Below are 16,410 nucleotides of genomic sequence, written 5' to 3'. Positions count from 1 at the left end.
CTGATGGGAAGCGGGGCAGGGCCCCTCCAGGATCAGGCCCTCAGGCCGCAGAGAGACTGGCCTCTCAGAGTCCAGAACTGGCTCAGTGGGGTGAGGGTGGGGCGGGTGCCTGCCCTGGCCTGGAGCCCAGCTGCCCCACCTCCCACAGGAGCCAATCTGGGGGTGGAGGGGGGCGGGGCGCTGAGTTGGCAAACCCCTCAGGCACCTGGGCAGCAGGAGAGGGCAGGCAGAAAGGAGGCTCAGACCAGGATGTACAAACACAAGCTTCATTGAGGGAAGAAGCAGAGTGGGCAGGGGCGGGAGTCAGTCTTCCTTCAGGCTCCCGAACACAGCTGCTGGCACGCTCTGCTGCTCCAGGCGCACCTCTGGATAGGGGTGGGGTGTGAAAAGGACTCAGTCACTCTCTGGGAGGGGGTCCCGCCCCCATCCTCCACCCCACCTGGCTCATGGGCCCCTCACCGTTGGGCTCCAGGTCCATCTCATCCTCATCCTCGTCCTCGCCCAGCTCGATCTCCTCTGGGTTGGCCTGCTGGGCCAGCTCGGCCAGTTCCTCCCGGGAAGCGTCACTCCTGCGACAGGTGGGGGCCACACTGCTCAGCCAGGCCCGGTGGTCCCCCACCTCCCGGTGCCTCCCCTCCTGAGAGCTGGCTGGCTCCAAGTCCTGGCCTCAGGGCACACCCCTCACCTCACAAACAAGATCTTGCTCTGGGCCCGTGAGGGCTGGTCCCGCTCCGCCTCTGCTGCCAGCTGCTCAGCACGCTGCTCCAGCAGCTTCATGTCATCCATGCCGCTCTGCCCGGGGGCCAGGTCGGACACTGGGGGTGGGGGCAGGGAACGTGGGGGTCAGGCGCCGTGGGGACCGTGCCTGCTTTGCTCTGGGTGCTGCTGGGCGCCCCCCACGTGAGCCTGAGGCCCCGGTCCCCCAGGGAGTTCCCAGCCGAGGCACGGGGGATGGGGTGAACCCTGACACTCTCAGACCTGGGAGGCCAGCGCCCACAGCAAGCGCTCACTCACCGGTGCCCGTGGCGCTGCCCGACACCTTGAGCATCTGCGAGGCCATGAAGTTGACCTGTGTGTTGTATGTGGCCTGCACGCTGCGGCGGATCCGCAGCATCTCCCGGATGGTGTCTTCATTGCCATGCCGGACCTCGAAGTCCTTCCATGTCTGCCAGAAGGCCCCAGTCGTCTGCAGACGGGGGTAGCAGGAACATGAGCTGATCAGGCTGGCCACAACCTCCCACCCCCCAATCCCTCCCCAGGCTCAGGACCGTCCCTACCCGGGGGTCGCAGATCTGCGAGCAGAAGCTGTATATGGCCCGGGCACGGTCAATCTCCCCGAGCTTGCACTCCATGTCAGCGAACCGCAGGCACATCTCCCGGGCATGCTCATCAGACAGCACCTGATGGGGTTGGGAGGGGTCAGGGAGGCTGGGATTGGGGGCGGGGGTGCACACACCCCTCTGGGCACACCAGGCTGGCCCCTGGGCAGTGGGCCTGCCCTCTGCCACACACACACACACAGGCTTGCTCAGATTCCCTGCCTGCAAGACACTCTTCTTCCCCCCACACTCCCCACGCAGGCACCTCAATGGCCTTTTGGTAGATGCTGCGGGTGTGGGTGACCCCGTAGATCTCAGCCGCCCGCTTGATGTAGATGTTGAACATGTCGTACTGCTGCGCAGGCTCCACGGCCCTGGTGGCGCGCTCATACACGGCCATGGCGTGCCGCGCCAGGCCCCACTCTTCTTCCAGCTGTGCATACAGCAAGTACAGCGCTGCAGCAGGACGAAGCAGGGGCTGGGGTTAGGCGTCAGCGGTTGGGCCCGGGACACGACCCACCCCTCAAGACCGTTTGGCCCCCCTCACTCTTGGCGTATTTGGGAGGGCAGCCATCCAGCGCCTGCTCAAAGAGGTCCCGTGCCCGCTCCAGCTTGCGGCCCCCGTAGCGAGCAATGAACTTCGTCAGGTAGGTACTCCAGATGTCCGAGACGTTGGGCCACTTGAACAACGAGATGCCACGCTCATATGCCTGCCCGAGAGGGTGCTGTGTGTGAGCCCTCAGCGGGAGGACCCCTCACGCCCATGTCCCCTTCTGGCTCATTCAGCGGGCCCCTGGCCTCCCCGCCCCTCCCTTCTGCTCCCCGCCATGATCACGCAATTAAAACCCAGCCTGGCAGCCGATGCGTGGCCTGTCTCCCTCTACAGACTGCCAGGACCCTAGACAGAGCTGGACTAGGACTCACTAAGGTAACTCAGCACCTTTATGGCTGAAGACGGAGTAGATCCTCAGCTCCACAGACACCAAAGCCTGGGGAGAAAGGTCATCACCCAGGCAGGGGTCAGGCCTGACACTCAGAGGCGGCACTCACGTGTGTACAACAAACCCCCCACCGTCCAGATATGTGCACGGTCCCCACGTGTACACAACCAAAGCTTCAGAGAGTGTGGCAAAGCCCCTCTGCATGTACTCACGCATACAGAAAACTCATCAAGTGCACACAATCTGAGCAGCAGGGCAGGGACCCCCCACCACACACACACACACACACACAGGCACAACTCTGTGCCTGTCACAAGCTGACCCGTGTCCCTGTGCTCCCCCAAATTCAAGTCGAAACCCTAGCTCCCAGTACCTCAGAACAAGACTGTGTTTGGAAGACAATTTTACAAAATGTAACTTGAGTGCAAATGAGATGACTGAGGCGACCTCACTCCAATACAACGGACATCCTCCTGACAGCAGAGGCAGCCACGCCAGAACACCACGAGGAGGCGAGCTCTGCAAGCTAGAGGGACGCGGTCTCGGAGGAAAGCCACCCTGCCCACCAACTGGTCTCAGACTGCGGGCCTCCATGAGGCAGCAAACGCGCCTCCGCGGGTGGCGCTGCCCATGGGCGGCACTGCGGGGGGCGGCACTGCACGGGGGGTGGGGGGCACTGCCGGGGCGGCGCCTGTGGGGCAGCACTGAGGGGGTGGCGCCTGTGGGGCGGCCTGAGCCGGGAGCACAGCCCGACTCCCAGGGAGGCCTCACCTTGAAGCTCTCCTCAAAGTACTGGTGCTCCTCCAGGAACACGGCGTAATTGATGACGATCTGGGGCGTGGCGATGCGCAGGTCCAGGATGCGGTCATACACTGCCTTGGTGGACTGCGGGCCGGGGACAGGGTGGCGCACCCGGGGATGCAATCAGCCCCTTCCCCTCCCCGGGAGCGCGCCCCATTCCCCCACCCCATCCCAGGGGCTCCGCTGGAAGGTGCAATCCCACCCCCATCCTGTCCCAGGGGCTCACCTGGAAGGTGCCGAGGCTCTCCTCCAGGTCAGCCAGCATGGACCACACCTTCAGAGACTTGTACACACGGTTCTGCACAGGCTCTGAGCCATCAAAGTACTCAGCACGCCGCGCAGGCAGCGCTGTCGCCTTCTGCAGGGGCAAGGACAGCAGGGGGAGATGCTCAGGGGGTGTCCGGAACCCTGACCGCATACCCTGCAGTGCCCAAGCCCGCCCAGCCCACCCCTCGCCGGCCTATGCTCACCCGCAGAAGTCGCAAGGCCTGGTCGTAGTTCTCGTGCCGGAGCTCCAGCTCGCCACACTCGCACCACACGCTGGCAAGGTCGTCCACCTGCTTGAAACTCACCTTGGTGGCTTTCTCCAAGATGACGCGGGCCTGCCGGGCGGGCAGAGGCCAGGCTGAGACCCCGCCCACCAGGGGGGAAGGGGCAGAGGACCCATAAGACGTCCATACGCGACACCCACACTCACATCATCCAGCTGTCCATTGTCCTCGTAAAACTTGGCGAACGCGACCCACAGCGTGTGGGGCTTGCCGGTGGCCTTGAAGGGGTCCACTGTCTGCACAGCCTCCGTGTACGTATTGATGATCTGGGAGGGAAGGGCTGGGTCAGGCTGGGTGGGGACCTGGTGGGGAGGGGGCGGGCCTCGCAGGAGGGCAGGGCGAAGACAGGCTCTGGAGGCGGGGCCGTCACGCACCTCCCGGGGACGGCCCTGGTGCAGGGCCACGCGCTTGTGCCACTCGTGCACGTGGTGCGGGTTCTGGCGCAGCAGGACGCTGTTGAGGAGCAGGGGCCGCCGGCTGATGAGCTGCTCAAAGCGGGCCAGCCTTAGCTCCAGGTCTACGTCATCTGGGAAATCGGGACAGGGTGGTCAGTTCACATTCCCCGGGGCGCCTCCTGCTCGCAGCTGTTCCCTAGCCCCACGCCCCCGCTGTGCATCTGGGCACTCCCTCCCGAGCTGCCCCAGGGCCACCCTGAACCCACACTTGCGCAGGGTCCAGGCTACCCTGGAAACCCCTCAATCCCAACCCCCCCCACCAGCCCTCCTTCCCTGCCAAGCTCTGGCCCAGGCCCCTCTCCACCTCGCTGTCCACCCTGCTCTCCCTTCCCACCAGCGTTCATCCCAAGCCCCACTGAAAGTGTCCCCAATCCTGGCAACCCACCCACTCACACTCCCCTGCTGCTGGCCTCTGACCCCAAGACCCACTCACCCCCAACTCACCCTCCTCCTCCCGCCCCAGCTCTGAGGAGGTCTCCATCTTCGCCGCGATCATACTCTCCTCGAATTGGGCGTAGCTGTCAAACACCTGGGTGAAGTCCCGCACAGTCATCACAGTCCGGATGGCCTCTTCGTACACGTCCCGAGCCTGCAGGGAAGGGAAGTTGCGGGGGGGGGTGGTGTAAGGAAAGTACAGGGGAGAGGCACTTGTGCCCACCACAGGGACTCCAGGCATCTGACAGAACTGGCCTCTGAGCACCCGTCCCAAATCAGAATCCCCGCAGGGTACTTCCTGGGGCCTGCCCAGCCCTGCCAGCACCCAACAATGGTTGGAGCTCTCCTTTCCCCTCTTCTGCCAGATGATCTGGGGACCTCAGCTCCTCATCATTAAACAGAGGGACAGCTCCTCGTGCGGTCACCATGGGGCGGCTCAAGTGAGATACATGACGATGGCCCAGGCCCCGTGGGACCCAAGAGGGGACCAACCACCCTGCCAGGACCTGAACCCTCAGCAGGCCACGGAGGGCTCAGCTGTTGCTACAAAGTACCCCTCACGCCAGTCTGACCCCTCTTTCCAGCACACATTCTCCCGGTCATTCCCCAAACCTCGACGGGATGGGTAGTATGAAAGGAAAGTGGTGGGAGGCCCCATCACTCTGCCCGTGTCTGGCCAGTCTCCTGCTGCCAGCCCTGGCCTATGAGGTTCACTCAAAGTCTCTTTGTGACACTGTGACCGAAGAGTCTTTGTATTTTTGTAAAACGCACAGCTGGTCAGGCCTGTGTCTTGCTCACGGCTGGCTAACTAGTAGCTCCCTGTAGTGGGACACAGTCGGCCCCTTCTTGGCCTGCAGGGCTCCCCCTTCCCCCAGGCCTGCACAGCCCCCTCTGAGCCCCGACTCCAGCTTCGCCCTCTTGCTCTGATCGCCCTGGCCCACCCCTCCCCACCCTCACAGCCCCAGCCTGCCCCTCCAGGGACCTCTCAGAGCCTCCCCACACTGCCCCCATCCCCAAGCTTGCCACTCCACTGTCACAAGAACAGCCAACATGAACAGATGGTAACACCAACACCTCAGGAGGGATCCTCACACCAAACCCAGACTCCAGCCTGAGTCCCAATAGGTGGGAAGGCAACTGTCACTCTCAAAAGTTCATTCTCAGGAAACTTCAGCAAATGAGGACACCCCAGCTAAAACAGGTCCAAGGCTGCCAGTATGGAAAACTAGGTTTCACTGGTTCAAGGTGGATGCGCTCTCTGGCACGGCCAGGCAGTCTGCCTTGCCCCACCTTCAGGAAGGCATGTGCAAAGGTGTGCACTGGCAATACATTGGCATGTGTTTTTTGCTCATATGCACGTCCACAGGTGTCCCCAAAGACTGAGTGCTGGAGGGCAGCCCCGCCCTACTCCCAGACCCCTGCCTGCCCAGGCACCTTCTCGAAGTGACCGCTACGGATGTAGTAGTCGGCCAGCGAACACCAGAGCTTGCCCAGCTGGTCAGTGAAGCGGGTAAGGCCCCCGCGGATGATGGCGTCCACATTGAGAGACTGCACCTTGTCAGGGTTCTGGGAGATGAGGTCGCAGAGCTCGTGCCACAGCTGCGGGGCGAGGGAAGGTCAGCCTTGGCCCCAAGGGGCCAGCCCTCCCGCCCGGCCAGTACCCCAGGGCCCACCTGGTAGTTGGACTTGCCAGCCTTTGACACGAAGCGTTCATCGTTCACTATGGTGGCCAGGCGCTGCGCTGCCTCATCCAGCCGGTCACTTGACTTGAGGTACTCAATATACTCCTCAGCGCTTTCGGGGCTCAGCTGGGCACCCACACACCACCAGCCATCAGTGGGGCCACAGGGCCACATCACCATGCCCTCTCTTACCCCACCTCCGGTCAGCCACCCACCACTGTCCTGGGCAGGAGCTAGTGCTGCACTGCCAGTCCCAGCCACACCTGTCTAGCCCCAGCCCTCACCAGACCAGTTCCAGCCCTCACTGGTCTGGGTTAGACACCAGTGGTCCAGCCTGCACAGACCAGGCCTTGCTTTCATCACAAGCCCCCTACCTAAAACAGCACTGCACTAAGGATTTCACGATGCATAAGAGACTATAAATTTGGGGAAACCGCATGAGGCCTCCATACTGTTTGCCCCTGCTGCGTGTTATGTGTTTATCTCCTGTTCCCTGCCCTCTCATGGTTGCAGATTTACTGTTTTATGCAGTCAGGTCGCAAGCATTTGTCTGCCAGGTGAGACTAAAAGCTCCGTGCAAGCAGGGACTGTCTTAGCCACGCTGTCCCTAGCACCTGTGTCCCAATGCCTGACGTGGAGCAGATGCTCGCAAACTCTCTGGAGATTGAACACAGAACTCACAAACAAAACCCTGTTGGTCTCAATGAGCCATGTTCCCATTTCCTGTCTGTCACAACAGACAGTGCCCCCAAAGAGCCCATTTATGGAAAGTCCTGACCTGGGGAACTGGTCCACCTGCCTGAACCTGGCCCCATCTCGCCCACTTAGGGGGGGTCACCTTGAGGAAGCGACGGTAGCCCCGCACGGCAGTCTCAGGCAGGGGGTGTGAGCGCAGGAAGCGCAGATACAGGGGCCAAATACGAGAGTGCTGGGTGATGGGCAATGCCCGGAGGGCCCGGTCGAAAGTTCGGCGCGTGTGTGTGACACGTCCCTGGTCCATTAGGAACTGGCAGTAATCGAGCCACAGCCGGGGCATCTGGAGGGGTGGGGAGAGGAGGAGTTGAGCTGCCAGCCTCACCACTGGGCCCCAGGATGCTGGAGGTCCCCTGCAGCAGGACGCAGAACCCCAGTGCCCCTGGAACTAAGTCTTGCTCAGCCTGGCATGCACAGAGGTCACAGAATTCCCACCCCTGCTCTGTCCACCTCCATGGACTCTGAGCCCCACCTCCCTACTCATTCCCTGGCCCAGCCACGCCCCCTCCCCACCTTGTGCATGAACACAAAGGCCCTCTCATGGCAGTTGTTGACGTCTTCAAAGGCGGGGTCGGTCACGCAGCGATGCTTCACCTGCGCCCGGCGGGCCTTCAGGTAGCGGTACCAGAGTTTGTAGCTGGGAGGTGGAGGGAGGGGCAGTGACTGGTCAGCTTTTATGGACTCCCGGGACCCTTCCCTCTGCCCTACGAGACAACTGCTGGGAGCAGGGGCCTGAGGAGGATGGCCAGGACATCAGGGAAGGTGTGCTCAGCGATTCCTGGGATGTTTACTCACTGACACAACACCTAGGAGGGACCTGGGACCTACTAGCCAGTTCTGGTGTGATGGGATAAGATAGGGTGGGGCAGGGGGCATGGGCAGGCAGGGCAGTTGCTGCCAATCTCACCTGCATGGCAGCAGCTTGAGTGCCCGCTCATACAGTTGATTGAGCCTGGGCTTGGGGGCCCCCTGCTTGAACTCGATGTAGCGGAGCCAGCACTTGACGGAGAACTGGTTTCGCATGATTTCCTCCTCATAGGGGAGGTCCTCTTCCTCCTGCCAGGGCCGGGGTATGGGGAGAAGACAGATCTACTCTCAGAGCCTGCGCACAGCACCACTCCTACTGGGACCCCTACCCAGGTCCCAGATGCCACTGCTCACCACTGGAGCCCAGTCACCCAGATAACCAGGACTCTGGACCAGACTTTTACCTCTCAGAATCTGATGACCTACAACGTGACCCAGACTATCAGACTCCTTGGTCACTGGGCCCCAGGCCAGGCCTGAGACTATCGCCCAGATATCACTCTTTTGGCCTTCCGAATCAAGCTACCCACTTTCTGGCCCAGGCCACCAGACTCTACAGACACCGAGGTTCTGGTCCGACGCTAGGCCTCTGCCCGAGTCACCAAGTCTTAACTCCTCAGAGCATGACTCCCAGGACACCAGACCTTTGGCATCTCAGGCTCCCACAGCCAGTTTAGCTCCACTCTGCCCCAGAAGTTGGAAGCTAGATCCTTATCTCAGGAAGAAAGGTATGGACAAGTTCCCTAGCCTTTAACTTGAGACATCAAGAATCAATCTAGTGAAAATGCCACGCATCTACTCCAAACACCAAGACTTTGACTCTCTGGGATTCTACTGGCAGTTGCCCACTCAGCTTCACATCACCAGGTCTTTACTTCTTTTCCCAAGATTCTCCCCGTCCAGACACCATGCCTTTATCCCAGAAACTATAACGCTCAGGACCAGACCTGGACCGTTACCCTGAACACTTAGATCTTACCAGTGAAACCAGCCCTGAACTAGTCACCATGCTTTTACTTCAAACACCAGGCCTCTCAAAGTTTAGCTACATGAGTTTTCCTTTCCGCCCACACACCGCGTGCTCCCATTTCCGCCCCAGGTCCGGGATGCCAGGCCCTTAACTTCGACCATTTGCTCTTTACTCAGGTCACCTGGGCTCCGGCACCAGATCTTTGCTCCTGATCAGCCTGGTCCAGACATCACGAGCCGGTCTTCGGCCCGTAAGGGTCCTCCTGCTCTCAGACTGGCAGTTTTAGCCTAAATACCCCGAGTGGCCAAGCCCCAATCCCCTGAGGTATCTAAGCCCCGGTGCCCCTATGAATGCCACCCCCGGCCCGCCGCGGACTCACGAAGACAAGGTCCGGCCGCTCGGGCCTCGAGAGCCGAGCCATCACCACCATTTTCCAGGCTCTCCAGATACGTACAGGAGTCGCGGTATGATGACGTTCTAGGCCTAAAGGCCTGCTCTCTCGAACCAGACTAATTTCCCATTGGCTGAACTCTTCCCGGTCATGCGCCAGGTGTTGTTGACTTTCCGTTCGACCGCCCCAGCTACCGGAAGTAGAGGCGAGCGCTCTCAGATGACGTCATCACTAAGCTACTCGGACCAATCAGCTTTAGCAGTGGAGCCCGCGGACTCCCAATGACCTACTGTCTTGTTGGACGGTTGGCTTTGGGCGGAAGCGGCTGTGAAGTCTAAGAGGAGAAACATGGGGGTGAAGCTTGAGGTGTTTCGGGTCAGTGAGCAACGGAGCGGTCAGAAGGCTGGGCGCGGGGTTCTTCCTGGATGAGGAGAAGGCTCTGAAAAGGGGGGCCTCCGAGAGAGGGGCTCTGGGGCGAAAGCTCCATTGATTTGAAAGGGACCTTTACGGTTGGAGACGCAGAGGAAGGGGCGCTGGGTTAGGGGCTCTGGGAGGGCAGGTGTGAGGAAAGCTCTCTGAGAGATGTGGCCTGGGGAGGAGGCTGTAAAAAGGAAGACTTCAGGCTCTGGCGGAGCTCTCGGGTTTACAGTGGGTGTGCGTCTTTCTCCTAGACCGACTCCTAGACTCTGAAGAATGAGTTCTGGGTCTGAGGGTGGTCTGGAATCTAGCTGGGGGTGGTTTGAGGTCTCAGAGAGATGCCTTTATTGTAGTACGAGCTCTTCTGCTCCTGAGGCTAGTATGTCGATGTTTCTTTGAGAAAGAGTCTTCCAGACTTGGAGGGGGCTTTCGGGGTGGGGGGGTGACTCTTGGATTCTGGGGATTAGACCTCAAGGTGTGTGACTTCTGTACCCTTGCTGGGAGTTTTGGGGTTCTGAAGGGCCCTGAGGAAACACCTCTGGTCTCAGCCAGAGGATGGTTTTCCAGACTCAGAATCCTCTGTACAGTAGGGGTGGAGGCGGGGATGGTAATTCCTGACTACTCGTCCCTCCCCTTCCCTTCCAGATGACCATCTACCTCACCTTCCCTGTGGCTATGTTCTGGATTGCCAATCAGGCCGAGTGGTTTGAGGACTATGTCATACAGCGCAAGGTGGGCACCGGTTCATTCCAGGGGGTGGGGAAGGGTATGAGGGACCAGGGTCAGCCTCCCCTGAGCTGACCCTGCCCTGGGTGCGGGGCTCTGGAGGCTCTGGCTTGTGACTCCAGCTGTGATTTTGTCCCTACAGAGGGAGCTGTGGCCCCCTGAGAAGGAGGACCAGGTAAGCCATGTAATATTCCTCCCACCGGAGGGGGGAGGGGCCTGGATTCCTGTGGCCATGATGGGACCCTCAGTCGTGGGCAGGTACCTAGAGTGGAGGGACATATGATTTCCTTAACTGCCCTCTCCCTGAAAGTGAAAGTCGTTCAGTCGTGTCTGACTTTTTGTGACCCCATGGACTATACAGTCCATGGAATTCTCTGGGCCAGAATACTGGAGTGGGTAGCCTTTCCCTTCTCCAGGGCATCTTCCCAAGCCAGGCATCGAACCCAGGTCTCCCGCATGGCAGACGGATTCTTTACCAGCTGAGCCACAAGGGAAGCCCAAGAATACTGGAGTGGGTAGCCTATCCTTTCTCCAGCAGATCTTCCCGACCCAGGAATTGAACTGGGGTATTCTGCATTGTAGGTGGATTCTTTACCAATTGAGCTATCAGGGAACCCCGTGAAGGTTGAGGCTAATCTGGGGTTGTAATTGGCACAGGCTTCATTGTAGACAGTGAACTCTGAAGCCACAGTCTGGGGGGTTAAGGGGAGGTGGGCTGGGAACAAGATCCAGGCCCTGAGGTGCATTTTCCTCTCCTTCCTTCCCATCTCACCTCCCCAGCGCCGGGAGCTAGAAGAATTCAAAGAAAGGATACGGAAGCAGCGGGAGGAGAAACTCCTTCGTGCTGCCCAGCAAAGCCCCTGAGGCCTCCACGTGCCGGAATTCCAGCCCGCCCCACAGAATAACACACACACGGTTCTTTGTTGCTCATGGAAGTGCTTTATTGTCGGCTGTCAGGGGCCAAGTGGGGCCCAGGTCACCTCAGGCTCTCAGGGGGCTTGTGTCTGGGGCTGGGGGCTGCTGTTCCGACGGAAGCTGAGAGCAGCTGGGTCCTGGGGGGTGAGGAGGGGTTGGGGACTGAGGGTCCCAGCTCGTTTCTGCACTCCATCCTGTTGATACAAAGGGGTCAACCAGAGAGAGGGGCCGAGGGTAGTGCCAACCAGAGGGGGACACAGACACTGGAGGGAGGTGGCAGATGGCAACTGAGTCACACCTCCCCCCTCCGCTTACCTGGTCCCACCATCCCTGAGCCTCTGTGCTCCTTGGTTACTCAATATTAAGGGTGGTATTTTGGGGCTGGTGGGTCTTGGGGGCCTCACTGGGGTCCTGATCAGAACCCAAGCTGTGGGCAGGTTTGTGTGATGTGGACATGTGGGGGTCTGAATGTGTCCTGTGCACAAGCTCACCTGTCCTCCACCCTTGGGGTGCCTTCCCAGAAAGGGGTCTATTCTCTGTCACCTCTTCATAGCTCTCAGACACTCGGGCTCAGAAGCCGTGAGTTCCCGCCATGTCTCTGACTTGAACATACCCCGGACATGACCTCGATCCCTTTTCAGCCCTGTCTGGGCCTCTGCCCTCCCTCTGAACCGGGGTATTGGATCCATCGGGGTCTTGTGACTGGCAGGGACTCAGGATGAGTGCTCCTACCAGATGATGGATGGACAGAGGTGGGGGTGGGGCCCCTTGCACTCCTGGCGGGGGATGGAAGGCAGGATTAAAGGCCTCAGCCTGGTTGGTCTCTCCTCAGCCCAGGCAGAACATCACCTACCTTCGGTCCCAAAGGCTGGAAGCCAGGCAGAGCGCTGACCGTCACTCGCTGGTCATCCATGCGGCGGCCCTGGGTATCGGCCAGCATGTCCATGAGACTGTCCATCTCGGGTGCAGGGCCACTCTCTGCTTGGAGCCGAGGCCGTGGGGAGCTCAGACAGCCCAGCTGGAGCCCCCCAGCCCACCCTGCCATCCCCAACTCACATCCTCCAAGAAGCATGCTGGTATCTACCCCCAACCCATGGGCATCTCTGTCCCCAGTCACCGGCTCATTCTCAGACTCTTGCCCACAGGTCCCCCAGGTGGCCACTTGCCCCATTCATGCCCGGCCACCCACATCACAGCCACTTCTGCACACCCTGCTGCCCACTCTCACGGCTGTCAGAGGCTGGACCCGGCCCCGCCTGCAGTGAGCAGCGCTGCTCCTCCATCCGGCCGCCCTGCACGTGGCTCAGCAGGTTGAAGAAGCCCTCCTGGTCTGGAGAGCCAGCCTGGGGAACAGATATGCTCAGTCCAGCCAGCCCTCAGCCAGGAGACTCCTCAACCCAGCCAGCCAGCTTCCGCCTGGCTCCCGGGCCCGCCCTGAGCTTCTCCGTGGCTCTCACCATGGTCACTGCCGATGTGCTGCTTTGCAGAGCTGCTCCAAATGAGACATGAGTCTCCTTCTCAATCTCGCCCTGGCCCCCGCCCCAGGGGGCCCCACCAGCAGTGTCATGTGACTGCAGCGCTGCCCCAAGAGAGAGGACTGACGTCCTACATAGGGGCCTGACTGCAGGGTGGCCTGGGACTGGGACACTAGCCAGGGGACCATCCCGGGGGCCACTCTCTTATCCTAGCCCCCTCCCCCCATGGGGTCATCACTGAGAGCCCTGACCTTGCTGGGGGCTGGATTAGGCACTCAGAACCTCAAGTGCCCTCCTGCACCTTCTTAGGTGGCAACTGGGTTAGGGGTCCCAGAAGACTCCTTGCTAATTAGGTGCCCTACAAACGAATTAGTCTTGACATTCACGGGCCCTTGAGTGGGGGATGGGGGGGTGGGGCCTGCTTACCTTGTTGCAGGCCAAGCCCACATCCTCCTCTTCCTGGTCCATCATTGTCCCTGCTCCCCTCCCCTGGATCCCGTCTACCTCTCCGCTGGCCTCTGCCCCGGCCCCAGGCCAGAGAAGGCTTTTTAAGAGACTGGGATGTGGGGGGTGGCGGGGTGTGTGTAGTGGATACCCAGCCCCAAATCCCCAGCTCATGCCCCATCTGCTCCCACCCAAGCTTAAGCCCCATAAAGATGATCCAGATAATTGTTTTTGCAGCGTGAGGCCGGGGCCACTGTGGGGGCAGGAGGCAGGGTGACCTGGGTTTAGGACCCGCTGGGCCTCAAGGACTCTGGGGTGGGGTGCTGGGTCCCCACAGTGGAGAGCTTGAGCTGACTGGACCTCCTTGGGAGAGACTGGACCATGGGACAGCTCGAGTGAGATCTGCATCCACCTTGCCCACATCATTTGCTGGGAAGGCAGTGGCCATCCACAGGTGGTGGGAGGAGGGGAAGCTCAAGGACACCTGAGCCACCACCAGCTAGCCTGGCTCCACCTCTGTCTCCTGGCCACCCCTTCTACTGTCCCCAGGCCTGGTTGTCCCCACCCCATCCCCCCAAAAAACAGTAAGTTGTGGGAGCACCTGTCTCCCCATCACCAATGCCAAGTTGGCCTGTCTCCTCCCATTTGACACCCTCCCCCAGTCCCAATTAGGGCTGAGAGGCTAGAGTCCTGGCGAGGGAGGCAAGAAGGAAACCCACCCCCTCCCCTGAGCAGCTGTGGCTCCCCATCAGTGCCCCGGGAGAGGGTGCTGTTGGGAGGACCCCATGTTCACCCCACCTCCTCCCCAGGATGCCTTTCTGGAAACCAGTTTCTTCTCAGGATAAAGGGGCCGCACCATGACCACCTCTGCCCAATTGTAAAGCTTGGTCCTCCTCCCCAGACAGCCCACTGCCCTCTGGAGCCCTGTCCACATCCTCTCCGTGGCCCCATGACCCCAAATGCCAACGTGATGTCCTGCTCCTCCCCAGGCTGCCTTAGTGAAGTGTGCCAAATGAGGTAGCTTAGAGCAGTGGACGTTTATTGTCATACAGTTCTGGAGGCCAGAAGTCCAAAATCCAGGTGTTGGCAGGGCCACGCGGAGTACTCTTTCCTTGCCTCTCCCTGGGTTCGAGTGGCTGCCGGCAGTCCTTAGTGTCCTGTGGCTTGTTGCTGCAGGACTTCAGTGTCTGCCTTTGTCATCACAGACATCCCCATCATGTCCTTGTTTTAACACGGCTGTCCTAAGACATGGACACTAGTCACACTGCTTTGGATACTCACCCTACCGCAGCACAACCTCATCTTTTACTAACTGCATCTGCAAAAACCATACATCCAAAACAGGGCACATTCTAAGGTACTGGGAGTAAGGACTGTAACATACTTTTTTTTTTTTTCCTTCAAGGGGTGGTTAGCACACCCCTGAGCCCATAGCAGCAGAAGACCTGATTATCCTCACCTGGTAGAGTGAGGCCAGACCCTACAGAGTCTCACCACCAGGGGACAGACTGAGACGCTAGAGGTGGTCCCAGCTTCCTCTGGGTTTTCCAGCTCCCTCCCCTCCCCCCCATTACCACTACAAACCATCCTTCCTCCCAGGAACCACAGGGGTCCCCTCCCTCCCCAACTCAGAACTCTCCCTTGGCCCTCATTGTCCTCAGGAGAAAACCCAAATACCATGAGATCGTGGAGATGTTCTAAACTTGACTGGTGATGCCAGTCAGAATGGCCATCATTTAAAAATCTTATAAATGCTGGAGAGGATGTGGAGGAAAGGGAATCATCCTACACTGTGGGTTGGTATGTAAGATAGTGCAGTAACTATGGAGAACAGTATTGGAGGTTCCTCAAAAAACTAAAAATAGAGCTACCATATGATCCAGCAACCCCACTTTTAGGCATACATCTTGACGAAACTATAATTTGTAAAGATACATGCACCCCAGTGTTCATTGCAGCACTAGTCACAATAGCTCAGACACAGAAACAACAGATGAATGGATAACAGATGGAGAATCAACAGATGGATGGATAAAGAAAATGCGGTACATTTACACAGTGGAATATTACTCAAGTGTTAAAAATAATGAAATAATGCCATTTGCAGCAACATGGACCTAGAGCTTATTATACTGGGTGAAGTAAGTTAGAGAAAGAGAAATACTATCTGATCTCACTCATGTATGGACTCTAAAATACGACACAAATTATTTACATAACAGAAACAGACTAAGAGACATAGAAGAGAGACTTGTGGCTGTCAAATGCAAGGAGGTGTGGAGGAGGGATGGATTAAGAGTTTGGGGTTAGCAAATGCAAACTTCTATACAGAGTATAGCACAAAACTATTTAATATCCTCTGATAAACCATAATGGAAAAGAATATGAAAAAGAAGGTGCATATATAGCTGAATCATTTGCTGTAAAGTAAAAAATTGACATTGTAAATCAACTATACTTCAGTAGATAACTTTAAATTGACAGGTAATGGATACCCAGCCGTGAATATGGCAAAAGCCATTGATTGTCCCCTCTCTGTGGTTAAATTGTATTGCATGTGAATTATATTGTAATAAAGCTAAGAAACAAAGAGGAAAAAAAGGATGGTAGAGAGGGAGAGAAAGAAGATGAGAGAGAGAAACAAAATTAAAAAACCCAAGCTCCTTTGTAGAGAGGCCAGCCCTCCTGGTTTGGCCAGGACTGTCCCAGTTTTATCACTAAAAGCCCTGGGTCCCGAAAACCTCTCAATCCCATGCAAATTGGGCTACATTAGTCCTACCATGTCCCACTGGGGTCTGGTCTCTGTGGCCCCTCCAACCTCAGCTTCTGTCAGGGAGGGGGGCATCCCCACCCTCATCTCACTCCAGCCACTCCTCCAATCTCACCCCCTGCTTCTCTATACACGGCTGCTCCCTAATATCATTCAGGGTTAAAAGATTAACCCCTCAGGATACCCCTCTGGCACCACCCCCAATAGAGTGCCCCCACCCCACCCCCAAATTTGCTATCATGTCACTTTATTTCCTTAAGGCATAATTGATCATTTTCTCTCCCCTCCTCCTCCATTCAACTTTAAGTGTGCCTGGCAGGCTTTCTGGTCTTAATTCATTATGGTCGGTCCCATTCCCATCCTGTGAAAATGGCAGAGGGCCTGGCACCTGGCTAAACTCTTAAAAAAACACAGCCAAATAAAAGCACGCGTTCAGGACTGAGCCAGCTCAGGAGTCTGCATCCACACACAAGTCTCACACCTTAAATCCTCATCGAAAGGAGAAGGTGATACTGGACTGTGCCTGCTGTGTGATAAGGTGTCAGCCCTTTCCTGGCA

General features: G+C 58.4%; 3 protein-coding genes across 3 annotated transcripts; 1 reads left to right on the top strand and 2 right to left on the bottom strand.

Annotated features, from left to right (window-relative positions):
- Positions 1–252: 252 nt before the first annotated feature.
- Positions 253–9,241, bottom strand: XAB2 (XPA binding protein 2). Its single transcript, XM_055429943.2, has 19 exons — positions 9,094–9,241; positions 7,845–7,993; positions 7,451–7,574; positions 7,023–7,220; positions 6,176–6,310; positions 5,937–6,101; positions 4,512–4,656; positions 3,987–4,138; positions 3,759–3,878; positions 3,532–3,663; positions 3,288–3,419; positions 3,032–3,145; positions 1,867–2,029; positions 1,585–1,775; positions 1,278–1,400; positions 1,015–1,186; positions 686–815; positions 460–569; positions 253–365 (listed from the first exon to the last, which is right to left on the bottom strand). The coding sequence occupies exons 1-19, from the start codon at positions 9,142–9,144 to the stop codon at positions 304–306; spliced, it is 2,568 nt and encodes an 855-aa protein (XP_055285918.1). The 5' UTR covers positions 9,145–9,241; the 3' UTR covers positions 253–303.
- A 112-nt stretch (positions 9,242–9,353) lies between these two features.
- On the top strand, positions 9,354–11,178 carry PET100 (PET100 cytochrome c oxidase chaperone). Its single transcript, XM_055429676.2, has 4 exons — positions 9,354–9,480; positions 10,168–10,254; positions 10,391–10,423; positions 11,029–11,178. The coding sequence occupies exons 1-4, from the start codon at positions 9,454–9,456 to the stop codon at positions 11,110–11,112; spliced, it is 231 nt and encodes a 76-aa protein (XP_055285651.1). The 5' UTR covers positions 9,354–9,453; the 3' UTR covers positions 11,113–11,178.
- Positions 11,151–13,109, bottom strand: PCP2 (Purkinje cell protein 2). The gene is made up of 4 exons (XM_088839316.1): positions 13,065–13,109; positions 12,392–12,506; positions 12,017–12,141; positions 11,151–11,357 (listed from the first exon to the last, which is right to left on the bottom strand). Exons 1-4 carry the CDS (start codon positions 13,107–13,109, stop codon positions 11,238–11,240), a joined length of 405 nt encoding a protein of 134 aa, XP_088695442.1. The 3' UTR covers positions 11,151–11,237.
- Between the last annotated feature and the right edge of the window lie 3,301 nt (positions 13,110–16,410).

Source organism: Moschus berezovskii, chromosome 8 (genome assembly GCF_049115385.1).
Source record: "Moschus berezovskii isolate FMDL1 chromosome 8, NW_MosBer_1.0, whole genome shotgun sequence".
NCBI classification, from domain to species: domain Eukaryota; kingdom Metazoa; phylum Chordata; class Mammalia; order Artiodactyla; family Moschidae; genus Moschus; species Moschus berezovskii.
Note: the sequence above shows the minus strand (reverse complement) of the source record. Positions and strands in the feature narration are given on the sequence as shown.

Coding starts and splice junctions, on each gene's coding strand:
- PCP2 (XM_088839316.1), bottom strand. CDS start 13,109: ATGATGGACCAGGAAGAGGAGGATGTGGGCTTGGCCTGCAACAAG. Junction 12,507..13,064: donor TGGGCTTGGCCTGCAACAAG/GTAAGCAGGCCC, acceptor TCTGTTCCCCAG/GCTGGCTCTCCAGACCAGGA. Junction 12,142..12,391: donor GGGTCCAGCCTCTGACAGCC/GTGAGAGTGGGC, acceptor GGCTCCAAGCAG/AGAGTGGCCCTGCACCCGAG.
- PET100 (XM_055429676.2), top strand. CDS start 9,454: ATGGGGGTGAAGCTTGAGGTGTTTCGG. Junction 9,481..10,167: donor TGAAGCTTGAGGTGTTTCGG/GTCAGTGAGCAA, acceptor CTTCCCTTCCAG/ATGACCATCTACCTCACCTT. Junction 10,255..10,390: donor ACTATGTCATACAGCGCAAG/GTGGGCACCGGT, acceptor TTGTCCCTACAG/AGGGAGCTGTGGCCCCCTGA.
- XAB2 (XM_055429943.2), bottom strand. CDS start 9,144: ATGGTGGTGATGGCTCGGCTCTCGAGGCCCGAGCGGCCGGACCTTGTC. Junction 7,575..7,844: donor CTCAAGCTGCTGCCATGCAG/GTGAGATTGGCA, acceptor TCCACCTCCCAG/CTACAAACTCTGGTACCGCT. Junction 1,776..1,866: donor CCCTCCCAAATACGCCAAGA/GTGAGGGGGGCC, acceptor GTCCTGCTGCAG/CGCTGTACTTGCTGTATGCA.